General features: G+C 38.5%; 2 protein-coding genes across 2 annotated transcripts in view; both read right to left on the minus strand.

Moving 5' to 3' along the window:
- Nucleotides 1-26,801, minus strand: part of RGS22 (regulator of G protein signaling 22) — a 65,497-nt gene that overhangs the window by 13,629 nt on the left and 25,067 nt on the right. The window contains 13 exon segments of the mRNA XM_065627230.1: nucleotides 158-319; nucleotides 2,303-2,365; nucleotides 4,173-4,331; nucleotides 4,942-5,104; nucleotides 8,033-8,199; nucleotides 8,722-8,814; nucleotides 13,016-13,210; nucleotides 19,064-19,165; nucleotides 20,745-20,870; nucleotides 22,763-22,868; nucleotides 23,395-23,516; nucleotides 25,177-25,357; nucleotides 26,261-26,422. Coding sequence (XP_065483302.1) covers nucleotides 158-319; nucleotides 2,303-2,365; nucleotides 4,173-4,331; nucleotides 4,942-5,104; nucleotides 8,033-8,199; nucleotides 8,722-8,814; nucleotides 13,016-13,210; nucleotides 19,064-19,165; nucleotides 20,745-20,870; nucleotides 22,763-22,868; nucleotides 23,395-23,516; nucleotides 25,177-25,357; nucleotides 26,261-26,422 — 1,801 coding nt within the window.
- PABPC1 (poly(A) binding protein cytoplasmic 1) overlaps nucleotides 1-26,801 on the minus strand; it is a 338,028-nt gene that overhangs the window by 6,321 nt on the left and 304,906 nt on the right. The window lies entirely within an intron of this gene.

Consider the following 26,801-nt stretch of genomic DNA (forward strand, 5'->3'; position numbering starts at 1 on the left):
CATCAAAGAAAAAAACAATTTAAGCAATTAAAGAGGTTTTACTATGAACCAGAAAATGCCTAGAGATGTTCTTGTTAAAGTTCTCCTAATATGCAGTAATGGATGCATTTGCTTACAAACTGAAGGATATTTCCCTTGCTCCATTTTACCACCGTACCTTATACTTCTGTACCTCTTGCCAAAAGAGCACTCCGTTCTCCAGGAGGTCTCCTTTCAGTGACACAAAGCGTTGAAACTCATTTGCTGTCACTGGATTCAACAATGCTTTGCGGAAAGCAATTATTTCACTAGATGAAGAAACCCACTTATTGTCCACATGCTGTCAAAAGAAGAAATAAATGCACCAAATAAACTTTGTTTCAAAAAGCAATAACAAAGGCATTAGTTAGCGTAAACTGTCTGATTTTTATCTTTGCACTGACCCTAACTTTCAGTAGTTTACGAGTTTATGACATGGCTACAATAGAATGTGGCAAGGTTTCATTTCTTTCTTTCCTTCTTTTCTCTTTCTTTTTTTTCAGTTTGGTTTGGGCAACATGTTTTGGAAGATGTGATGGGAGAGGAAATGACTGACAATGATTTAGACCATATGACTACATACTATAAAGTATGGAAACAGCTATTGTTATTGATTATGGCAACAGGCTACTTTTCTAGAGAACAGTTTGAGTTTTGTGAAAACAAACAACAAAGAAAAAGGAACAGACAAACCACATAGCTTAAAGTTGTAAAATGCTTCTGACGGGGATCTCACCAGCAAAATGAGCTTTGAAATGTGTTGCCATGATCACAAACAGAAGCTGGAGAGTTTGGTCTCTGTGGAATAAAGCTACCAATAGTAATCTAAAATTTAAAGCCATCAAGACATTTTGGAAATGCTCATGCTGCGAAGCACAAAGCAGCAGGCAGCCAGGAAAGGGTGGAGAAAGAAAGATGGCTTATGCAGGGACAGTTTGTTTGAAATGAAGTTCAGGCTGGCCTGCCTTCCTGCACAAACAGTTCTTGTGCTGTCGCTGAGGAGCACGCCTAACAACCCCCCTTTGTTATCAGACAGATGAATGAAAACTATCTTCTAACAGTGGTATAAAGTCCTGGAGGGATGGAGTGCTGTTCAATGGCCAGCATGGGACAGAAACTTCTTTAGTTGCTGCAGACACTCCTGGAAATATAACCTGATTCTAAGCTGAAAGTCTTTCTGTATCTTCTCTTAAAAACAGGGGTTACACCTAGTGTCCTGCCACAGAGCCTGCCAGGGATGAGAGCCCACCACTGCAGGAGGGTGGGGTCTTTTGGGGGTCATATAAAGTCATCTCAATAAAGTCATCTCAACTTAGACAGTAAGGTGGCATCTTCTCATCCGTCCTCCAATTCTCCAAATGTGTTCTATTCCCTGTGACCAGGGTTTAGGCAGCTTCTGGGAAAAATTATTTCTGGGGCATATTCATGAAGGGGAGAACAAAACATTGCTCCCACCCCTATACTAATACACGAACACTGCTTATTTTATGGGTCAACAACCTTGAGCAGAACATGGAAAATAACCATCCTCCTGACAAACAGGCAAAGGGAAAACTCAGTTAACAGAACCCATGTGCACTTTGGATCCCTTTAGAGCTAATGGTTTACATGGATAATTGGTGACCGGGTCTCCAGTTTGATTTCAACAGACAATAAACGTTCAACTGAATAAATGTACACAACTTGTATGCTGGCAATCACAAAGAGTTCACTGCTCTTCAAGAGGAAAAAACTGGCAAACATCTGATGAAATGTATTATTACAAAGGTTTAAGATGTTTAAAATTGATATTATCTCAGTACTGTAAGATTAAAATACAATTCTAAATGAAACAGATACTGTGAGATATGATTAAACCTGCCCACTCCGCTGCATACTTCACATTCCCTTTTGTGTCTGCACGTAATCCACTCGCAATAATAAATAAACTACCAGATGCTGGAATGAACAGCTTGTCCCAATAAGTCCACTGCATGCAAAATACAGATAAATGTGAATTAAAGGTACAATACCAGTATGAGGAGGATTAAGACTGCTCTAAAGCTCAGGACAAGACATATTTTTTCAAGTATGACCTCTCCAGCCAGGAAGGGAGACAAATTTACCGTGAATATCCAGCAGAGAGCTAAATTCACCAGCAATGGGAGTAATCAGTCCACTGTAGCCAATACAATCATGCATGTTTTTGACAGCATTTGGGCCTCACACCGTCAGCAGGGAAATTGTAAAGGATGTGCAAGGTCCAAACAGAAAAGACACAAGAGACACAGTAAACTTCACTTGCCTTCCACATCCTAGTTGTCTTCTCCTGTTTTTGGCGTGGAAGATCCTCAGTTGTGTCCCTTATCTACAGTTGAACAAAAGATTATCATTGGTTTTTTAATTCTTCTGGCTTCATGTTCAGCCCACCAATGGTTGAGACCACAGTGGTAGAATAGTTGATATGTCTTCATTTGGATCTTTATATGTGAAACTTGTTGTGGACTCACCCTGAACACTATTCCTTGTTCAGCTATAAATGAGCGCATGCTCATTAAGACTGCGGAGTGAGAGAAGCCAAGAGGCAACGGCAGTCAAACTCCGCTTTTCCACTGCTTTTCCTTACCCATAATGTTCTAAGCGACCAGTTATGTTGGGAACAGATTTTGGGTTATAACTTCTTTTTTGTTTTAAATGTTTTTAGTTCCTTTGGACAGCTGTATCAGAAACACAGGCTTGATCCTGCAGCTTCTCTGTAGCAAAAATACACCTCAAATCAAGGGCAGATTTTCTGAATAAAGACTACATAGCATGCCCACAGTGTTTGGTCACTGTGAAATATGAAGCTAAGCGGAGAATGTCATCTGGTTTCATTTCTTCTAAAATACGTTCTTCAAAGGACCTTTTCATCCTCTGAATTTGCAGTAAGAAAAAGAGCAGTCAGACAAAAATGGAGTTATGAAAAGACTAAAAGCTCATTAGAAGTATGTATTTCCTGTAAACTGTTTTTAGAGTTGAATACCGCAGTTTCCAAACTGCATGGGCTACTCTCCCTGCCAGCGTTGTGCAGCAGGTGCAGGGGGAGGTATGAGCTCCCAGATCTGGAAGGAGCTCGGCCTCATCTCATGGTCTCATGTGCCACCTCTCATAAAGGAGGCAGAATTCAGCTAAAAAAGGGCAGAGGGCTAGGAAATTCTGCTCTACCATAATCATTATTAAAATTACAGTTTGCCTTATCAGAACCTACAGTTTTCATATCACTCCATGCTCTGAATCAGTGAAAACGATCCAGTTCAAATGCCCGTCTGCCAACCTTCCTGAGGTTGAAAAGATCATTGAAAACAAGTTTTGTGAATCAAAGCAGTTTGCCTATGTGTCTGCTTGGTGGAGTTGTGAAGTTTCCTTCTGCTATGACATTCGTATTTCAGAGCTTTTGTGGAAGTACAAAAAGCCAAGTCTTCTTGCTTCTGTCACCAGCAGGATGATCTCCCTGCACGGATCCCAGTCACGGAGGCACTCTCATAAAAGGCAGATGTTAGCTCTGCCCATTCCCTGGTCTTTCCAATGAGCCAGCAGGAGTGAAAGGCTTCTCATTCCTGGTTTTCTGGCAACTTCCTGAAGTAACCAATTGGAAACTGGGCTTATAGCTGTTAACCTCCCCACTCAGCAGAATTTCACAAGCCCTAGAATCATTTCCACAGGCACTGCAACTCCAGATGGGAGAATACGGACAGCGTCAAAGAGAGGGAGAACACAGTATGAGAAGCCCACTCGTTTGCTTGTGTTTCTGTCCCCTTGGGCAAATCCTTCACACAGAGCAGCATTTCTTCTGTGTGCAAGTGTATGGCTAGGGCTGAATGGCATATGGGGAGCGCGGCGCTACAGCAAAGATTAGTTTACTCCCCTGGCATCCTGGCTGGCAGCAGAGCTAACACCAGCTCCTTCACATTTAGGATCTAACAATAATAATGTCAGCCAGACTAAGCCTTCAGAGGAATTGCCTTCACAATTATCAAGTTAAATGCTTCAACCTGTACAGGCTAGAGTGTCTCTTTCAATGTAAACTGTATGTGAGTTGTGGGCTGCTTTTCCTCTGAACCATTTTATCCCAGTGGTAAACTATGAGCCAAACAAAAAACAATGCCTGGATGTGTTGCTGTTGTTAAAAAAATTACCTTTGCTTGTCCCTCCACCCCATGGTGCTCATCTGCCAGGAACAATGGCAGCCATTGTTTTTCTAATCTCTTCTGGACACATTGCTGAATTTCTAGCAGAACTGCTGCCGAAAGTCGATCATGAAGGATTTGTCCCCATCCTCCACCTGAACGTATTAGCTAAGCAATCCAAATACAATAACACATGACATAAACTTTTGTGTATACCAAAGTCCTTTATCTCTCTACATCCTTGATTTAGCAAAGCATGAGCTTAACTGTAAGCAAAGCATTTAATGCATGCTTACCCAAGGCTCACATGTACTTTTCACAAAAGGGAACAGATTACATTTGTCCCTACCTATAATAGAATACAGACTCCAGCAAATAATACCCCAGCTTGACCGAGTAAATTTCCTAAGTATCAAGATATATCGGAGTACCATAGCTCAGACTTGCTGTCTGTGGCTTTACTGACATACTAAAATAGAAAGCTAGAACTAGTCACTCTGCCTGCAAGCCATTTTTACACATTTTCTGAGCTGTGCTGTGCATGCTCTGGCTGTGGCCTCAGATAAGGGTTTAAGAGAGATGTTCTATAAGGACAGGGGAGGAAGAGCCTGAACAGGAAGGAGGGGACCCCCACAACCAGAACAGAATCAGATTTCTGGCCAAAAATACAGGTAAAATTTGAGGAAATAGCTTGGGGAAAAGCTGGAGTAAAGTTGCTTATGGAGTTTTATCTCAGTCGCATTTAGTGTGATTGTTCTTTACTTATTGTAACTGGTACCTGTTCTTGTTGTTCTCTAGCAGCTGGGCTGTTGGGTCCAAAGAAGTATTTTTTGTTTAAGTACTTGTTTTTAATGTCCCTAGATTTTTCCTCCCTTTTTTCTTTATCCTTGTGGAGCATCTTTCTGAACTGTTCAATATCTAGCCAGCACATGAGATCCATGCTACAAATAAATTTAAACAGAATGTTATTTCAATATTGAGTTAATTTCATCAACATTCTAGGGAGTTATTAGTTTAACCACAAGCCACCAAAGTGTTCAAGTCCTAAATACCAGGTCAGATTGGACTGAAATTTTATGTCATTTTTTCTTTGCTAATACCATCTGGTGAGACCATGGCACTTGCTGAGCAGGCAGATCAGACACACATCTTAAGGATCTCATTTAGGGTCCCTTCTGGGGTACCCTCAAAGGAGTAACCTCCTCAATGTGCCGCTGCTCCATCCAGCAGGGACTGTGAACCGGAGCCACAGTGCAGAGCTCACAGAGAGAATGAAAAATGAAACAGATGAGAACTTGAAGCAGCACTGCAGGCTGCGAGCCACCAAGAGACGACTCGACACCCTCTGTTCTGCCTCCTCGTTGTATCGCCTGAGAAAGGAGCAGGGATGACAGCTGGGAACGTCAGCCCGAGAAATCACCCCCTACCTACCCCGTGTGAAGTGCTAGAGCTTAAGGCAGTCTGCAGCCAAGCAGACAAAAACAATTTATGGCAAATTTTGTTTCTAGGGCTTTTTGTAGGCTGCCTCTTTTTGGAAATTACTGATCCCACTACTTATTTCTTTATTCATAATAAGTGATAAATAATCTTCATATGCAATTCTTCATCTATATATTGTTCATAATCATTTGAGTGTATACTATCAATTTAAGTTTGTTTTAATGCAATATATATTTATTTATAGAACAAAACCAGAGGACCGAATAAGAGATATACCTACAATTTCAGTTTAATTTATATGACTTTTTTCTGATAGTATCTTATTAGATGAAGTTTTGTGAGGACATTCATTGCACTTGCAGCAGGAAATATGAAACATTAAATTCAGACAAATCTGTTTCACTTTTTCATTTGGTTAATTACCTGCCCTGTGTTCAGGGCATTAATCTATGAGTAAAACTTCCAAAAGCATCCGACTGATTTAAGAACCGATGTCACCCTTTCAGAAATCGTTTGAGACCCTTACAGACTTAAGTTCTATTGAAACTGAAATTCTTTCATTTGCTAGTTCATCACAATGTGGATAAATTCACTCAAATTCAAGCAATCCAAGTTACTCCTTGGCATCTACCTATAACAACTGATCAAATATGTCCATCTTATTTTAAAAGCAAAATATATAATCTTAAAGTATGTTAGGTTAAACGGTTCACAGTGGTGGCTTATCCTAACATAATCTACTTTCTCCTTTCAACTGATCAGGAACACATGCATAGTTAGTCTGGCAAGACTAACGAGTGGTAACGCACTAACCCAAAGTAACATATATTGTCCTGCAATTGTGTGAATATATCCTCTATTTTTAACAAAATATGAATTAATGGAACTTTGTTTAGTTTCTTACCAGAATTTGTGCCCAGGTACTCAGCAGCCTGTCCTTCCTGAAACTTGGATCCACTTAAAATTGGGCAATAACAGAATCATAAATTTTGATGAAGAGGCAAATGACACATTTGTTGTTTTTTGCTGAAATTTTCCAGACTCCATTAGTTATAGGATCCCTTCAGCTTATAGCACCATTAAGCATCTTTACTATAACATGCCAGCTGGACTTCAGAGTTATTAGGTCTGGACTCAGCTCTAAAATGCTGTTTTGTGAGCCTTTTTCATATGTTTTTCTTCATTATGAAATTTACCAAAGAAAATTTCTCTATAAATTAAACATTTCTCTGTCTGGCTCTGTCACTTAAGATGGGACTTGTCTGTGATTAACAGAGAGGCAGGAAGTCCCAGAAGCAACTCAGCCTTCCTGCCCAGGACCCCATCCTAACTCCTGACCTGTTTTCTGGTGATTCCTACCATTTCCTTAGTTAGAGAGGACCTTAACCAGTGGTCTCGAAAGTGGGGTGTGAGAGACAATTCATTGGGTGGCCAGAAGAAAAGCACCCCTAGCATAAGAATCTCCATCTGAACTCATCACCTACAGTCTTTTTGTAGTCAGTGAGCAGAAATAGCCATCTTTGAGAATGATCCATCCAAACCATTTTTAGGTGTTACCTTCAGAATTAGAAGAGTTGTGTGCAGAAGTGTGTATTTCCCTCTCTGGCCACAAAGGGAACCCATGGTGATAAGCGAAGTGATGACACTGAGTCTTGGCCAGAGGAATCCTGTGCTAGATGTCCATCTCTGGACACTTTTGAAAAAGCTGACCAATATCCAATCTCAGGTTATAGTAGTGCTTGACTAGAAGCAATAGGCAATATGCAAATCATCAGCTCATGGAAACCCAAGTTAAAGGAGGGAAGTGAAAATTTAAGGACTAGAAGTTACTTTAAAAGTATATTTTCCTTTTCCTAAAACAGGTCAGAGATTCGTGTGAGGCTTGAGGAAAAAAAAAACCCAAAGGTGGCTAACTCACATTTACTTCTGCTAGAATTTCTGTTTAGGTCTTCATTTTTAAACAAGTGGGTTCACTTTTTCAAAAACCCTGCCTTAACTGACTCTGCTATGAGCTGGTACTTAGTTCTGTTCAGATCACTCCAAACACAAAACTGCGGTTACTCTCACACTGTGAGAATAACGTGGCTGTCTTCTATTTGTACATTTTTATAACATCCAGCTTTAATTTTTACAATGTACTAAATTGAATCTGTACTAAAAAAGAGAAATTTTTACTCATTATAGACTAATTGCTCCACTCGGGGGTTTGCCACTAATCAAAGCAGAAACTGAAAGAACTGTAATACAAACATGTTATGACATGTTAAGACAATTCAGTTGTCTGAACAACGTGCATGAACATTTCATATATATATGAACACATTTTTAAAAAAGACTAAAACCTGTGAACATTTAGATAGCCAAGATCCCTAGCAAAGATTTCTTCTGAACTTAGAAATGGGTAAAATAATAATAACGAAGAAACATACCCAGCAGAACGCTCATTAAGAAAAGCCCAGAACTGTTCTAACTTCTCTTTGTCATGGATCAGGTCAGACAGATTAGGACCTGCCAATTCTTTGGGAACTTGATGCAATGGCTGATCTTCTTTGAGACCATCAGAGCAGGATGGCAGAACAGTGTCAGCAACGATATTCTGAGGGAAGAAATTATTTTACTTGCTTAACTGCTTTTTCATCTCTATATTTTGTTCAGTCTAATAATCCTTATATTAGACAACTTCTGCCTCTGTAGAATAGCTTTTTGATTGCTGAGAAAATAAATTGAGCTAAGGCTCTGACTCTTAATCAGCTTTACCTTTATGTTTGCTTTCAACATACCAGTGTGTGCAGGTTCCATAATCAAATAAACCAATATATACCTGTAATTTACTTGAAATTGAGATATTTACTCAAGATTAAGGGCCCAAAATACATTCCACAGACTTTAGTGGAAAATGTCTCTTTGACTCCAATCATGCAGTTGATGTAACTGACTGAAGACCTGTATTTGTAATTGACACAATGGCTGGCAATCATTCCCCGAAATGAATTAGTAGAAATCAGACTACTTGTTTCTCCAAACTGGCATGTAGTTAGTCTTTCATTGCTGATACTCAAAGTGTTAACCCTCTCTGACAGAAAAAGAATTTGTTTTTGTTAGTAGGTACTTGTCTTACTTCATCCTTCTTGGAACCACTCTCTTGATGCAAAGCCTGGAGCTCTCTAAAGTACACGGAGTCCAGCTGTCGAGTTTCATCCACCAGCTCCACCTAATAAAAATAATATCTTATGTCATCCCTACAGTACACATTATAGAAAGATGGAGAACTGGATGGGCACCTTGCCAGTGACAGTGGATAGAAAAGAATGTTTGCCGGTAATGAGACTGATGTTTAGAAGACACTAGAAATCACATCCTTGTGAGAAACAATTCAATTAAAAGCTCTGGTAGAACGAAATTTTCAGATCTGTGTAGGATCACATTTAGATTTCCACAGACCACCACTAAATAACCTAACTGTATCTTTAAGAAAAGGACCTTGTGTTTAAAAAATTGCTAAATTATATTGTGTATATAATATGTTGTGTATGTTATATTGAGTATATTGTGTCAGACTTACCTGATATATCAGCAAATTGGATGTCAAAGCGCCACTGAGATGCAGAAAAACAAGTCATAAGACTATGACTCTCACTGTGAAATGCCATAAGATAAAGTGCCACAGATTTCCAGAAACAGGATCTAAGACAAGATGCTATAATAACCTAAACAATGAAAGTGAAAGCTTTCAGACTTTCAGGTTGTCCCTTTCCTTAGCTTTGTACCAGGTAATGTATTAAAATAATAAAATGTGCATGATTAGAACTCATGAAGCATTGGCATTTTTTAACTTAGTTAGAAGCCTTATGTGTATGGCTAGAGCAGTTCTCCATGCTACGTGCAAACAATCGGTAACTGCATAAGGAATTGTTTGGTGACCCCCTCGGCTGACTAAAGCATTCAAATGCAGTTTTTAGGATATTTAGCAAAAAACAGCCAAGGCATTATACTAATTAGCACCCGCATTACAAAGATTAGAAAGCTGTGGTCTTCTTATTCAAGAGTTTATGTACAAGAGATAGAAGAGAGTTTTTAGATTAATATTCATTACGCTTTTGTTAAATGTGAATACCACACTAATCACCGTGTTATCTGAATGCCTTCAGGCTCAGTGTAACTCTATTCCACTGTTGTAACATGCTTTTGGGTATTCTTTCCTTTAAAAGAAAATGTAGTTTAAAAGTAAATAGGAAAATAATTCAGAACATTTTTCATAAAGTTTAAACAGAATGCAGATAGAAGCAGGATATCAACAATAAAAAGGAACTCTCATGTTTTCATGTTTCGTTTAAAGACAAAAACGTAGATACATACTGACCATGTCCCAAATAAACAATTTTGGACTCACCTAATTGTTGATAAAATATCTTGTTTCATTATGGGCCAAATATATCCTGCTGTATGGTAGAACAAAGGGGAAGAGTAGAGCCAGGGACTGAACAAAATACAAAGCAGACCTTGTCTTTGTGCTGGGAAGGAGTGTGCCTGAGCATCAGCCTGCGCCTACTGCAGAGACTCTAGTGCCTCCTAGAACAGGTCATTTTATGTCTGTGTATTATAACTCTTCACAAACGCACATATTGTGCACTGAAAAGGATTTAGTTCTGTTTTTTCGTGCTCCGATTAAGATGTTTGTGTTATTAGGGTACTGAGAAGTCTGCACGTAACTACACTTGCAAGCAAACCATCATCTAAACTGAAAGGGCAATAGATTGTCCCTCGGTTAACTCCAGGAGGTATAACCTGACACATGCATTAACTTAACTTAAAGCAAAAGTTTATCTTTTCAGTTCTTTCTTTGGAGGAATTCTTCCATTGCTAGAAGCAGTGAAAACATTGTATTTAGACAGTGTGCAAAAGCAAAGCCCTTTTTATTCAAAAATGTTGTATAATAACACTCGTCTGAGTTGATGATTTGACTCAGTGGGCAATAGATATTAAACAACTAGTATTGATAATACACATGGAAAGCTACATTTACAACAGACTGTAAGACTAGGCTGATAGTAAATAAAATATCATATTAATGAAAGGATTGATCAATTACATGGTGTTCTGCAGATCATAAACAATTAGAGCTGAAATAGCTTAGAAAAAACAATTTATCTGAAAGCTTAGAAAAGATGCTGAAAAGTGAAGAGAATATTTTGCAGATGTGTTTAGATTAGTATAGTTCATGTTGGTAATTTTTTTTCAAAGTTCAAACTTTCAAAGTTTCTCAAGGAAATTAATTTATCAGAGGATGAGAGGGAAGGTCCCCTTGTGAATTAATTAGAAGGTAGAAAATAAAAAATAAAGAAATAGATAACTTTCATAATGGGGTGGGGCTCTACTGGAGCCTCACAGGGATCTGTGCTGAGGTTGTTTTTTTAAACATTCAGAAATTATCTGGAAAAGGAGGTGAGTGAGGAGACAACAAAGTTTGCAAAATGATTCCACAGAGAAAAAAAAATTAAATTGACTGTGAAGAGCTGCAGGATTTCAGGACACTGTGCCTGCGTGATAAAAGGGCAGCTGAATTCAACGACAATAAACATTAAGTCATTCCAGTGAGCTCCAAATTAGGACTTTCCATTAGCTGTTATTACTTAGTAAAGAGATCTTGGAATCATCGCAGATGGCTATTAGCCTACACTTTGCACATCCACTCAAAGTTCACCAAGAGTCAAAAGGCAATTAGAATCATAGGAACAATTAGAAAAGGAACAAAGAGCAAAAGAGAAAACATGATCATGCTACTGGATAATCCTTAGTGCCTCCAGATCTTGAGTACTGCTTGCATATCATCAAAGGAACACAAAATAATACATACAGATGGGGGTGACAAGTGTGACAAAGGTATGGAACGCCTTTGGTAAGAGAGGAGTTCAGATAGTCTAGGATTCCTGAGTTTCAAAGGGATGTAACTGAAGTGAGATACAACAGAAGCATGTCAAAGCATAAAAGCATTGAGAATATGACAAGGTAACAATTGTTCACTGTTCCTCATGACATATAAACCTAGGGCACTGGGTGAAATTATCAGGGAGGGGTTTGCAAACAAACCAAAATTAGCATTTTTTTATCCTATTGCACGATTAAACTATAGAACCCACTGCTACAGTGAGGCTGAAGATAGAAAATGACTCAAGACACATTTACATAAACCCATGGGTAACAAAAAAACTCATCAAATACTATTAAACACAAAAACATGGATGAGACCTCTGCTTCATTAACCCCTTCAGTTGCAAAGTGCTGAAGCTGGCAATACTGCTGTATTTTGGGCTTTTTTCTCTGTTGTTATACTCTATTCTTAAATGTTTAATACTGGCTGCCACCTAATAGGCTTAGAAGACCATTCTCGACTTTGGTTTTAGGTGTCTGTTCTAGTTGTTAATACATGCAGGTGCGATATAGTAACAAAAATACTGTATTTTGTACTACAAAACTTCTACTACAGGATTTTAAAATGTTTTACAGGGGGAAATGCAAGCATGTTCTCTTTACATGCTGACAGAAGTATCAGCAGTAACTGATGACGTTTCCCCTAAAAATGAAGATGCTTCATCTAAGGTCACAGTGGAGTAAAACATTGGAAGACTACCTTCCTGCCCTCCAACTCCTGATTCTCCATTGTTAGTTTCTCCTTCCATATCCAAGAGAGAGACGTGGAATTAGATGCCTGACCTACAGCTGATAACTTGTAGGTAAGTTTACAAAGAACGGAGAGCCGCAGCATCCATCATTGGCTCCACCATTTCTTGTTCTTACTTGTCTAAAGCAGTCAGGATTGCAGCCCTCTCCTCTGACCTGCATGAGCCTGCTCCATGCAAGCCTTCAGAGGCTTTCTGAGATTAGAACTAAGTACACCACTGAGCCACCTACTTCAAGAAGCCTGCAGGGCACAGTCAGCCCTTACACAGCAGGGCACCAATCTAAAAAGTGTCTGGGGCAAATGCAGCTGGATCACCATATCACATTTCCTCTTATGCCAAGCAGTAGCTGCACTTTAGTTCTGAACACTGAGAAATTCTTGATACAATTAATCTGGACCTAGCATCACTGTAGTGACACTCCAGAAACACAGCTTATTTTGTGCTTATCTTTAAAAACATAGAAGGCTTGAGGGCAATCCATCATAAGAAAATTACTTTTGATCAATGGCAAGATTGCAGAAACATGACACTTCCTGAGTGCAAAGAGAATTTTTGCCATAGCAAGATGCATTCCTCCAGAATTCACAGTCCACTCTCCACGGGAAGTTCAGGCTACTCCACGCATCAACTTCTCCCTTCCTGACTATAAATGTGACAGGGTTGCATATGAAGATTCTTGTGATTTTCTTCCCCAACATAGGAATTTTTCACCATTTCATCCAGATCAGTTACCTTTCCATAAGTGTATTTGTCTGCTTCTACCATCTTCATCCACGGTTCTAGCAGAACAGTGAGAATATATTCTTCTGCTGGGTCAAATAGATCCTCAAAAGCTGGGTCAATTTTCTGATAAATCATGTTTTTCTTGCTCTGATGAAGTCCAATGTCTATACTGGCAGATGGGGCAATGTAAGTTGCATAAAGAAACTACAATAAAACAGAAGAAAACTGTTTCTTAGGCATCGTTCATTCCAATGGTCAGAGTCCATTGAAGGAGAGAATTAATGCATATTTCTCCCTCACTGTCCTGCTGTTTATTCTGAATGTGTATCTAATTACATGCCTTTTTTTCACAAATATGATTATTTTGTCCAAAACTCAGTTATTGCCATAACTGACCTCTCTGCCATTTTTGCTCCTACTTGTTAAAATGGTTAGATCACAAAATAATATTTAATGTAATTTTTGTTTGGAGATATTTGGCTGATTCTTAGATTCAGATAACTACAATCATTACAGCAGCTGCACTCTTCATGAAGTTGCACTGTTTTGCAGAATATGTGCTGGGCCAACTTGTGAAGGAGTGCTAATTCTGAATAGAATTTGTAATTTTAAGGTTAAAATTAATGAAAAATTATAGGATTTCATTCTGTGTGGAAACTCTCTTGTACTGTTCTTTTGACACCGGCAAGAATCCATCTGGTACAGGATCTGTAACAGGAGATATCACTGCATGACCGAGGTCTAAATCCTTATCAAAGCAAGGATTTACAATATGCTTTTTTATGAAGCACAGATTGCCATTCAACATGTACAAATAGAAGAAAGCTGAACCTGGAGAATGTTTCCTTCTCACTAGCAGCTCGTTCTTGAAGCACAGAGTAAGTTTTTTATTTATTTCAAATGATTCTTTTTCCAAATAGTCCCCTAAGTCAAATTCTTGGTTTTTAAATGTTTCATAAATGGCTATGAAAAAGAACATTGAAAACTCAGAGAAAAATACTTTCTTCCCAGAATAGCGTGGAAGAAGATATTCCAGAATATATTTATAATACATCATGATTCCAACTGCAGCTAGGAACTCAAGAGAAAAAAGGTGCTGGTGCAATATATTTCATATACTTATAAATGTTTCTTTCTTCGTATTGTCAAAGTCTACCTAATTTCCAAACATAAGGTCAGGGGATCATATTAGTAGTATAAATCAGAATTTCTCTCTAGGATGGCACTCAGGAGCCCATATTAGCTATTTATTATCACACAGTTTCGACAATGAAGAACGCAGGTTTCTGATAATTCTCGTTTAGCTTATGTTGCTAAAATCCAGCTGTAACTAGCAGATATAAAACACAGTAGAAAAGAAGAAAATAATATATTTACTCTTTGTTCAAGGAGTAATAAGACACTGTTGCGTTTAGATTTCAGGCACAGTGGGAGAATGTTTGAGTACATTAAATAATTATGTTTCCGTTTGTTTAAAATGAAATTCTGATTTATTAGACTCTTTCTTTCAAACAGCAACAGTACCAGACTATATCCCCATTATTTTGGACCTTAACAATTTGAAACAGACCCTTGAGACTCTCCTGATATCAGGTCACTGAGGAATACAGAGTTACAACAGCTGACATCCATCCCCCACTTAGAATTTGTTACAATTACTATATTTACTGTCTATGCAGGATTCCACCCCCTTTCTACATAGATTTAATCACTGAAAACACAGATGGTTTGTGGCTATTGTGGCCCATATTATGAGTGCAATAAAGACCCCCAGGTATAAGGGTAAGGTCAAAGAATGAGGACATCCACAGGAAGAGTCCTAGCTGAAGAACAAGACTACATTTATCCTAAATTCCCCTATCAGCAAATCCCCAAATAAATTTAAATTTAGCAGAGGCAGCATTAATTAGATTCATGGTGATTTCAAAAGTTGGAAGTTATTTTGAAGAACCCTAACACTAGTAAAGTTTCAGTTACATCATGTTCTAATCTGATCCAAAACATTTAATATATAAAACAGCCAAATTAGAAGGGACCAGTCCAATGATATAAAGATGTGGTATCTTTAAGAATAGACTTTTTAAAGAGGGATTAACCATTTTATTCATCATTAGGGCTACATTGCTCTACCCGCTATGACTCATAAAACCACACACAAAGATCTGTAAATTGGTGAAAAGGGCCCAAAATAGGTCCTCAATACTGTAACACACATTTAACCCAGTTCCTTAAAGTCCTGGTCATTTCTAGTAGAGTTTTAAGAATAAAATCACAACAAATACTCCACAACTTTCTTGGGTGGAACTATTATTTCCCCCATAATTTTGTAGAAAATGGGTTAACCTGAGTATATATGCTGCTCTTCTTTAGAGCTGACAAAAAGTATCAGCCTACAGAATCAGCAATTGCCCAGACTAAGGAAGCTTTGGCCAAAAACTGTTGACAATCTGCACACATAAACACTGTCATAATATATTGCCATGTTAGCAATGGCCTTTGCAGGCTGCTCTACCTGTAGAACTGCACCCAGTCCTGTATAATTTCATGTGCAAAACTGGAGCTTTGTAAAGACAGACTACTTTTTTTTTTTTTCCAGAAATAATAATTAGGCCCAGTAACACATGAGAAGCAGAAATTTAAAGGTGGTTAAGCTAGCTATAGGAGTGCACTTTTCCAAACTCAAAGAACCAAATCCTCAGTGCTGTAATCAGGGTGGCCTCTTTTTGAAGGGTTCATATCTACAGTGTCTGAGGATTGGGCATGATGCCATTTTTTCGCTTAAGTACCTGTATGAATCCATTGCTGTGGGATTTGACCCACCAACTAAAAAGATAGCATCACAAAATGACAAATAAGAAGGCGCTTTCATCCCTGTGTCCTTTGCTGAGGGTTCAGGCTCATGTGGAGATCTGCACTGATTTGAATGCAAGGACTGCAGGAAAACCAACTGCAAACACTTCCAGGCATGCCAAAAAAGAGCAAAAGTTTCTGTGTTCACAGCCTTCAACACGAGCAATGAAGTCAGAAAGATATAGGAAGAAATACATTGTGTCCTTTAAAAAGTAAAATTCATAGCCTTTTTTGACTCCCATGTCATGGAAGTCTTGTGGTATTCTGATTCTCAGTGGAATAATGAAACTGTTGTATCGGCCAATCTCCTAAAGGATCAACAGAAAAAAATACATTAAGTGAACTTAAAGATTATAAAATTAATACAAAAATCTTAAGCATGTGACATCAAGTGCGCATCATACTTAATTTATTCAATGTTTTGTTCCTTTTGTAAAACACGAAGAATTTTCCTACCTGCCAGCTATATGTTTTCCTATAAATGTATTAGAATAAGTGATGGATTGAACCCAAAACACTATCTGGAAATTTGGTCAGAGTTTGCATCTTGAAATTACTTATAGTGGCACAAGTCTGATGATATGAAATGCTTAGGAAATTCGGTTTTAGACTTTGGCCGCATTTATGATTTTCCAAATCAGGGATTGTTCAGGTCTTGGGTTTTGGTGCGAGTTCATCCCCAGATAAGAAGTCTTTGGTAAGTAATCTCAGAATGACTAGAGTGAAGCAAGAAACACAAAAAAGGTTTAAGTCCAAGTGGTTTGTATTGCTGCCCAAAAGCTCTGATCTAAATGAGGGGCTTGTGCAGCTGCTTGACAGAATCATATGACAGAAGAACACAATGCACTGGCCAGTCTTAAACAGAAAGGCTAAACTGCCTTAACCCCCATCATCACTTTCCACAAACATAAATCTTGTGCCTGACCCTAAAAGTTTGCAGTAATGATAACTCCCTTTATCTAAATTGATTCTGGTGTTAAAATATTGACCTTCTATAACTGTATTAAATTTTCTAACTCTAAATAACTATTTTTTAATAAAAACCTACAGTATGTGTTTCTTTGTTGCTTTTCTTTCCTGATTTATTTTACACTCCTATGCATATGTTTGTAGTGAATAACCATATATGTTCCTAGATGACTACCAGTACTCATCATTTTTCTTATCCATCAGATTTCATTCTCACTGTAGTTTCTTTCCCTGGATGAATGAATATACACCTTGGAATGCATTTCCTTTCTCTGTCATAAAGCCGAGATAAAAATGCCTAATAAATGAAACAAGGAGTAGCAGATACATAGCGATCCAGGTTTGCTCTTGTTTCTAGTAGGATGCGGGCAGAACACATACAGAATACTCTGGATGTCTCAATAGTAAAATATATATGACGATGTGTTATGCAAATCTGATTCACATTCTCTTAGGAGTATTTGGAATGACTATCTTATTGTACCAAAGGCGAGCGCAGAATTTGGGAAGGCATCTCTTCCATAAGCAGATCCTGTAGACTGGATGCAGCTTGACTCCTTACCGTGTTCCAATGAAAACAAGAATAACTTTCGTGCAGCCTTAAAAGGCAAGCTTGAGAATGATACCAAATGTTGCAGCACATGTGTTGATTTGTCATGTTACGTTTCAGCTGTTAGTTATGCTAATGGAACAGTTTCACATATTTCGTTTTGATGTATTTACTTTAATGGCTATGTGTATGTAGCTCTCTGCAATTGCCTGGTAACACTGATTGTGTGATGTTCTGCTGTCACCACCAGGCGAGCACTGGAAATAAGTTAAAAAGACCAAGGCCTTAATTTTCAGCCATGCAACCACTGCAGAATGAGTGTAAGCTGGTGTGAAATGAAAACAAATTGAAACCCGTCATTTACCATAACCTAAGATTTGGCTTGCAACAAAATATACAGGAAAATGAAGACAGAGTAAAGATATGGTTAACTTGCATACCTGTTGTGAGCGGGGTCTCTAGCCCCACACAGGCCTGGGCAGACATGGCAGACAGTGGGTCTTAGGGGTACGGTCACTTGCCCTCAGCCTCAGGCCGTAAGTTGAGCTGGGGCCACAAACAACTAGATAGGGTAACAGTTAAAGTTAGCCAGTGTGTGACAGGAGAGAGGGAGGAATCCATGCCTCGGCCTCTGCTTGGAGTTTCTGTACAAATAAGACTGATTCAGGTGAGAATTCTGGGCAAATATGCAAAATTCTGTCATTTGCCCCAGTAAAACCTCCAAGTAGGAAAAGAAGACAGATTGAAGGAAGTCCAGATGCTCAGTAACATAAGCCAGACAAAGAGATTATTATCCACAGCTCTCTACAGATATTTGTTCCAATGACATGTGAAGTAGTTTTACTCTATTACAGCATATATTGAAATATGCAGATAGCATATACTCCTACACAAGGTTTACAGAGGAAAAACAGACCAAAGTTTCACAAAGTGTTTTTAAAAGTTGCCTGGAGTTCTTCTAATGATATCACACTGCTGCAGCCTCCTTCCCTGGCAGTAAAGGACTCTTCCACAGTCAGTGACAGCTATCAGCACCCATATGGTAAACCAGTTCACTTCTGTTTTATTCCCTGAATTAAAGTGCATGCTCAATTAAGAATGCTCGTTTATAGGAAATATCAGTTCCGCTTGACAGTAAATGAGGGTCTAAAGATCAAATGGGGGAGGATGATGACTGCGAAAAAAGCATAATGATGCCCTGACAAACAGAAAAAGAAAAACAGGACTGAAAACTGATAGACCCATTTTCAAGACTAAGGTCATCATCTGAGGTCTGGACTGTGAGATCTGCAATTCTAACACACATAGGAGATGAAAGAAAAGGTACAGCAAAATTAGATGATTTAGAAAAAATATCTCTGATGTTAACACTAAGCAGACAGTTTCCAAATACGACACAGAAGAGCAAAGGGGAGATTAGGTAAACAGAGTATAATAGATAAAACTGGGAACAGGCAGCAGAGCCTAGAAATCAAACTACGCATGTTTAACATTTAAATCAAGAAATTCCATGGAAACAATGCAAAGAGCATCTTTTGTTGTCCACAACCCAGATTTACTTTGGTGTGAGTTGTCAAGATTTAGAAACTTTTCTATCTTCTTTCACAGTCTTTTCACTGAACAAATGTACCTGTGAAAGGAATGAACAAATGTATTTGTGAAGGGAAAACACATTATTTACAACTTACTTGAGCTTGCTCGCATATTTTAAAAGGATGAAGAGTTTCTTGGTAGAAAAGCTGATGATAAGCCTGTAGGTCAAACCAAAAGTACGCGCTGTTCTTCCACAACTAGAAATGAAAAATATTGTAAGTTGTTGCTACCCAAATATCACAGCTTTATAAAAGGTTGAGTTTCCAAAGCAAGTAATTCTTTAGCTCCTTGGAGTGATCCTAAATCAAGCTAAATTTAAGATGGATTTAATTTTCTGTTGCATACTGGCAGAAGGACAACATATTTAATGGCATCGTCACTGTGATACTCTATCTTTTATTGTATCCTTTATGCATAATTGGCCATTAAAATTGTTAACACTGTAGTTAACATTTGAAGAGTAACCACATTTCAGTGGCATAAAGCCAGCACTAAAGAAGAAATGTTGATAATGGACATGCAGAATTTGAGCCATCATGAAATAGCATTTTGCAGCAATAACCAAAACAATTAAATATTGTGTACTTGACGTATGTTACTGGGACTATCATTACATTTTTATTACATGCATTTCTGAGGCACCAAGTCTTGGCTTCATTTCATAAATTCAAACAAACATCAAAAGGTCTTTCAGAAGAAGGAGTCTACATGTTTCCTCAAGTCCTCTGTTTTAGTGCTGGTTTTTTGTTCCATGTGCTTATGGGATATGGATCTTAAAAATACCCTGAAACCTCCATCACTGGACAGTAAAGAAACTGTTCCAAAAAGATAAGGACAGTGAACTTTGCTCCACAAACTGTAGCCTGCCAGACCTGGCATATAGTGAAACAGGCTCCATAGACAAAACCTTAAGGAAATAGATTTCAAAGGAATCTGGCACCTGCAAAGACTAGAAGATATGTGGATGGGTGCCTATCTCCAATGAAAAACTAAGTTACTTTTATTTATATTTCTATCTATACACATTGAACATTTTTAGCTGAAGGTATTCAGCTTTGGAAACAATGGCTCCTGCCTTCTGGTAGCCAAAGGCATTTCTAGCTACTGCTGCTGGATTCTGCGTTGTGCCAGCAACGAAGCAGATGTCCATCTTGATTGCATTCAAATCTCCCCTAAAGACTCAATTTTTCTGCAAAGCCACTAAACAGTGACTCAGATTCATAACTTGTTCCAACCAATTCTCAATTTACACCCAGCAATGAATGATGGATCTGCTGACTGCAGAGAAGAAATAGTGTTATGTTTCTCAGAAATCCAAGAAGCTTCATGGAAGCAGAAGAACATTTTTAAAACATTGGAGATTTTGGACATCGCTAACCTAACAAGTAAGAAGGAGGCAGATTATCATGAGTAATAACGTAGCAGATTTTCCGTCTTTCTAAAAAATGTTTTTGTGGGTTAAGACCTCATTTTTTCTGCCAAGTTAAAGGCTAGTTTTTAAAAATGATTAGTCTTTTTTTTTATTCCTGATGGTACAATCAGATTTCCAATAGGTTTGAGAGAGTTAGGATCTGACAGCTTGGTTAAGACCTGTCATTAGTTTGAATATACACATGAACAGTTTATTGTTGTTGAGGGACTGGAGTCTCACAAGTAATAATTCATCCAGTCATCAATCTTTCTTTCTCCATTTTTTTTTCAGTCTGGCTGCCCTCTATAACTTGGCATTCAGTCAACTGTGGACAAAATTATCACAGGGTAGGAAAATGTACATACCTTATTCCCCGACTTCTCACAGAAACGTGTGAAGTAGTAGCCTGCTCTGTTCTCCAAATAAAGAGACTGCAGCATGCTTTCCATTCTTGAACCCCCTAAGACAACACTGCCAGCAGCACTCTTCCCCTAGATAAATAAAATATAGTTATACAGCAAGGAGTAACAGGTTTTCATTATTTTCAAATGTCAGTACATTGCAATGGAGGGCCATGCAGTGTGTTCAATTAGCATCTTCATCCCAAGAAACTAGACTCATTTTCTACTACATATGCAATTGATCATAGCTGTCCATACCGTTTTCCCACTAAATATTCACATCTAATGGACTGTCTCAATACTGAAGGCATACAGGTAGCAAAATGACTATAGCATCCCTTACGTGGTTCCTCAATACTCAGAACAGGAAAACAAGCCTGGCCCTAATTCTGTCATTAACTCTTTAGCTCCGAATCTGGGGAATTTTAATGATACTAAACTGTATCACTTAGCTGTCAAAAGTTGTCTCAGCTCAGGCTACTGTGTTTTGAACCAACAGAAGTTAACAGGTGGTTATTAGGTCAAATCTCAAAATTATTAACTATCATGGAACAAAAGATGTGTCTTCTGGGGTTACATCACTGACATCAGCATCAAAATCATGAGCATTTTAGGGGAGATGAAATCCATACTCTTTACTGTGGCTACTATCTCCTGGAGCATTTGAGGAAGAATATATCCATTTTGACGATGCTCACAGAGAGACCAGAGGAGAGTACAAACTAGTAAATTAGCTTCTGATGATCACAAGGAGAAACTCTGACTGACTTGCTGTCTCTGACAGCAGAAGTGGGAGCAGATCAGTGTGGTGGTTGACAACCAGCTTCTTTCCAACCAGTAACAGGAACGGAAACAGGCAGGAGGAAGCCAGACTTCGGAAGCAGAGCAGGAAGATCCTGCTCCCCAGTATGAAGTTAAACTATGGATCCCTGCGTTACCCTTTGCTTCATATTTGTGATCGCAAATTGTGGAGTCCTGACTGTAGGTTCCAGTCTAGCCCTGTAAGTGTAAAAGGGTAGTATTTTCCACCCTGTGACAGAGGGAAACTCTGCATGATGAAGGTATATAAACGTTAGTAATTCATGGTGTGAACATTTCCTTAATATAAGTTTCTAACTGCAAATATCTCCTAATTGCAAAGATTAGCCTTTTCTTCTGTCGGAATTAAAAAAAAATAATTAAAATTATTGCAGTGAAGTAATAAATAAAAGTATGATTTTGATGTGAAAACCAAGCATGTGCTCAAGCAATTAGCAAACTCCATGCATATGGAAATAGGCCCGTATTTCATAATATGTTGGGGGCTGTTTTTAGTTGCAAGGCCATGGGTATCAACACCTCCAAGAAACAGCAGGCTGTTTCGAGATCATTCCACAAACGTGAAAAGTTTCTGATATATTTTAAATTGCCAAATCTTGACATCTCACATGTTTGATTTGTCAGCATTTTAACAGTTATTGAGAAATGGCTCATCTGTGCAGCCCGTCCCTCCTGAGGTTTGCTGGATTGAGGCCCTGCTTAACAGGCAATAATTCATCAAAGAAAAGAATGAAGTGCACAAGAAATAAAGAGGAATTGTACAAGTGAAGCATTTTCCTTTTATGAATTTTACTATTGTAATGACTTTTTAGGGCAGTTTCAGTTTTTGCTGTAAGTCTGGTATACTTTCCTAGGCAACAATTCCACCAAAGCGTTTATCCAGTGAGTTTCCATAACAGCCTAATGAACACATGGTCACCATGGAGAAGATCAACGCGCTCTAGTGAAAATAAATCTCTGTATGTGCCATGATTTCCTATCAAATAGGTGACAGATACCACACAGAAAATGCTGACATTCTAATTATACCTCTGCATGCAGCACTGACATGCACATAATCAAACCAATTTCTTGCCATCATTGACTACTTCCCCTTTAATACTATTAAATAAAGTGTTTTAACCCATGATTCAAGATGACTAAAACCTTCAAGCACTGCTTACCGGGAGCAGCTCAGCATAGGTGTACTTCCTATAAACCTGGTATCTTGAGTCTTCGCTGTCATCCAAAGCTAAGCAATGAATCGTGTCTCTGCTCGCTGACTTTGGCCTGGATCCACAAACAAACAAAATTTTCAATACCCATTTAAGGAAAAAACTAGGACTGCTTCTAAAATAAACAACTAAGAAGGGGCATGAGAGAAGTAGAATGACATAGTGGACAGTAGAGGGAAAAGTACATGGAGTTCAAATCTATAATAAATGTAAAAAATGTAGCGGAATACTTTTTCATGTGGCCCCATGGAAATCACTGATACAGCGTATCTTTGAGGGCAAGTGGCTGAGACAGGTTAAAAGAATAGAAATGTATGTAGAGAATATCAATGATTATACAAGAGAGGGTAAACCACCTGTATTTGGAGAAATAAATCCTTTTGTGTTGTGGCACAAATAAATGAAAAACTAATCAGTCAGGGAGGAATTCTCCATGCGTGCAATCCCGTAACTGTGCTTCACTAAGCAGAATATTATATTAAAGAAAAGTATTCATGAAAACAGTAGGCTCTAAAACCCTCTCATAAATAGTGAAGGTATATTGGTGTGCAGAAAGATGTACAAGGGATTTCTGTACTTACCACTTCCTACTGCTGGGAAGGGGGCTCTGACTTGATGGCAGGGTAGGTGATAATGATTTCTTCAAAAAGAAATCTGGTGTAGCTGGTTTTGATAAAGTTGTTGGTGAGCTTGTTCTGCTTCTCTAAAAGACGTAACAAAAATAAGGCAATTCTGATTATATTTCCACCTTTGTGTTTTCTTAACATGTTCTTATTAACTGCTTAAATACATTCAAGGGTTTTCAGGACCGTTTTGCCTTGTCAGTCACAACAGGTAAAACTGCAAATTACAAAAGGCTTTTCTGAATATCTTGCAAGATTTTTCAGCACACTGTAATAACGACTATACCTAAAAAAATAACATTTTTTACAAGTAGAAATACAGTACATGCACTTTGTATAGAATTACAAAGGATGTCAGGTGAAGAGCACGTTAACGTGTTTTGTGAATCTTTACTAAGACTACCTTAACTAGCTTGCTATAAACCAAGAAAGTAAGGCAGATACAGCCACTCAGACCAAGACAGAAAGGGGGCATTCTGCCACACCATCACTAACTCATTTTGAACAAAATCATGCTATGACTTTTTGGAGATGCCAGTTGCAGTCAGTGTGTCCTCAGAAATTCACCCAGATTGCTGCTCTTTCTAAGCTCTTGCAAGCACAGTGGAGCTAGAAGTTTCAGAAGTCCAGACTTCTCACAGGAAAAAAAAAAAAAAAAAAAGGAAAAATAAGGCAGCAAGAAATGGTCTGTCAGATGATTCTGTGTGGTTCATGGGTGCCAGGTCATACTTTTCTTCAAGTACTGAACTCAACAGAGGCTGGAAAACCTGCAGAGTTAGGATCCTGTCAGCCTGACCTACAGCTAGTTGTGGGTCACTAGCACACCTTGTGAAGCCAGAACTGGTCTCTGTAAGAGGCAGCTGCTTCTGGCTCCCATTCCTGCTGCGACCAGCAGGAATCTGGCTCCGGAACCCAGCTTCTTCTGAACAGGAAATCTGTCCCACTGTTTTTCCTCCATCATCTCCATTAATTAGCTTTTTAAAAAATATAATTGTAGTCTAAAACTATCCAACGCAAAGTAAGAGAGATGTGTGTGAACAGATCTGTGGCATAGCCCATCCAGTTCTTAATACTGGAACCAGTTTCAACTCACATTCTCCAAGTACCTTGTGTCCTGAGGCTTAATACCATATTGTTGAAAACCTGCAGCTTTCATTGCAGTCACCTCTCAAATTCAGGCTTTCAAGGAAGAAGAGTCAAAACTGAGCTGGCCACCTGCAAGCTACATGCTGAGAAAAGGACACATCTGTGTTGTGTGGCTCACGGCCCTCAGTAGAAAGCGAAAATCATGTGTAGCTGATTAAAGGACTGTGGTGATAGAAAATGAGCAGGATTCTGCCCTTCTTACAAACATGAGGGGTAGGTTCAGGGTAACTGCAGTGAAGTTGTAAGAATTACTCTAGATTAAGAGACAAGGCTGGTTGAAGGGCAGAATCTGTGCTGCTAGAGCCTTAATCTTGTAGTTCTGAGAATTTTGAGCTAAAATATCAATCCAAAAGACTTACAAAATAGCAAGGATGTTAACTGAGAAAATAATTTGACTCAACTTATATCAGCTTGTTACATAAAGCATAGTAAAATTTTGTTGCTTTTTTATATATAACCATCTGCAACAGACAATCTTGCTAAAGCTTGACTTCCAAACAATCAAGTACCATATTCCTGTCCCACTGAATTAGAGTTTTACCATTGTTTTCGATGAGACAAGGCTTTGTTTTTCAATATTGTGATCCCACCTACCTGAGGAAGAGAAGGTGGTATCCTAGGTATGCAAGACTTAGGTGTCAATGGTAGCAATGATACCATTTGTGGAAAAGGATCAATATCGACCCTTGGTCTCTCATGGCATTTGTGCCAGAGCTTCAGTTTTGCACTGGCAGTTTCTATTGCTGTTGAATGAGTGACACAAAATCTGGGACCCCTAGGAAGAAAAAAGCTAATAAGTAAAACTTTCCCAAAACACGAAATACTGGGCTATTTGGCTTCTTTTTTCTTTTTTTTTTTTTTTCCCATAATGGTGTTTACTGTATCAAGATATGGTGCTATATACACCTAGAATTCCAAATCAGCACTCATCTAAATCTAAAACTAAGCTACACATAAACTTAGGTTGCAAATTCTGCACCATTACATAGTTGCGTTTGTATGAGTATGCAGTGGGATATGCCCCATCCATACTACAGCAAAGAACAGGAAAAGGATTGTAGGTCACAGGACATAGACCATAACTCTCATGTGGCTCCACAGCAAAGTTCACAATTGCAGGTATCTGTTTACGCCTGCAATTTGTTAATTCCCCTTGGGAAGGAGAGACCTTCGAAAATTTAGCTTGTGTTCTGGAAACGGGTTAGAATTGGTATCCTCGCTTAAGCTGTCAATATGTAAAAGGCATTTTGTTTAACAGACATTGAACAGTAAAGTCTCAGGGTCAGATTCCACATAGGTGTATACACAGAGCATCCTCAGAAACTTGAGAAGGGCAATATGGGGAATAGGTTAGGACAGAATTAACCTTCTAGACCTGGAGGGATTTCCCTACCCTGCAGCCTAAAGTTTAGTTGAATGGTATCCAAGGCAGCTATACACAAAGTAGCTCAGATGCTCTGGCAGTAAAATAACAAGGGCTCAGTAAGGCAGGTCTACCTGGCTTTTCAGCAGATTGCAGTGTAGTTTAGGCTGAACTGAAAATTCAGATGCAATATCTGCTAGTATTTCTGATGACCTTTCTTCCCATAATTGCAATGAGATAAGTGAGATGAAGTAAATCTAATGGGCTTATCAAAGAAACTGTTAACCAGTAAAGTCTTAGTTCATTTTTTCATACCAGTAAAGAAGTAGAGGTTTCACTACTTCAGGCTGAATCCGTCTTAAATGCCTTATATTCCACTGATCACCATGCAGCAGATCGAGTCTGAGTAACACTTCCGAACTGAGGAAATAGTCTCCACTACTCAGCAGATAGAGTTTTTTCATCTTACTGAGTTGCCTTGAGTCAACAAAAATAGTCACATAAGCATGTACCAGATGCTATACAGAACCAAGTACAGGTCATCCTACTGGTTAAACTGCTGTCATACAACATGTTTTTAATTGCAAGTGGCAGAAGCCAAAACAATTCTTCTGCAAATTAGAGACAGGTTGTGTGTAAGACAAAATGTACTGTGCCTTAGAACAGGCAATCTGAATCCAGCAGAGCCTTTCACTAAAACAGTTTGTCATGCTGAATGCCCTACTTGTGAATTTAAGTTCTTTTATTCTTTTTGTTGCCATCTGTTTTCCAAATCTCTAACAAAGCCTTAATACTACAGCAAGTCTGACTTCATGTAAGCTTTGCAAACATGACTGCAAAAAGAGTTTTATCAGCT

Source organism: Caloenas nicobarica, chromosome 2 (genome assembly GCF_036013445.1).
Source record: "Caloenas nicobarica isolate bCalNic1 chromosome 2, bCalNic1.hap1, whole genome shotgun sequence".
NCBI classification, from domain to species: domain Eukaryota; kingdom Metazoa; phylum Chordata; class Aves; order Columbiformes; family Columbidae; genus Caloenas; species Caloenas nicobarica.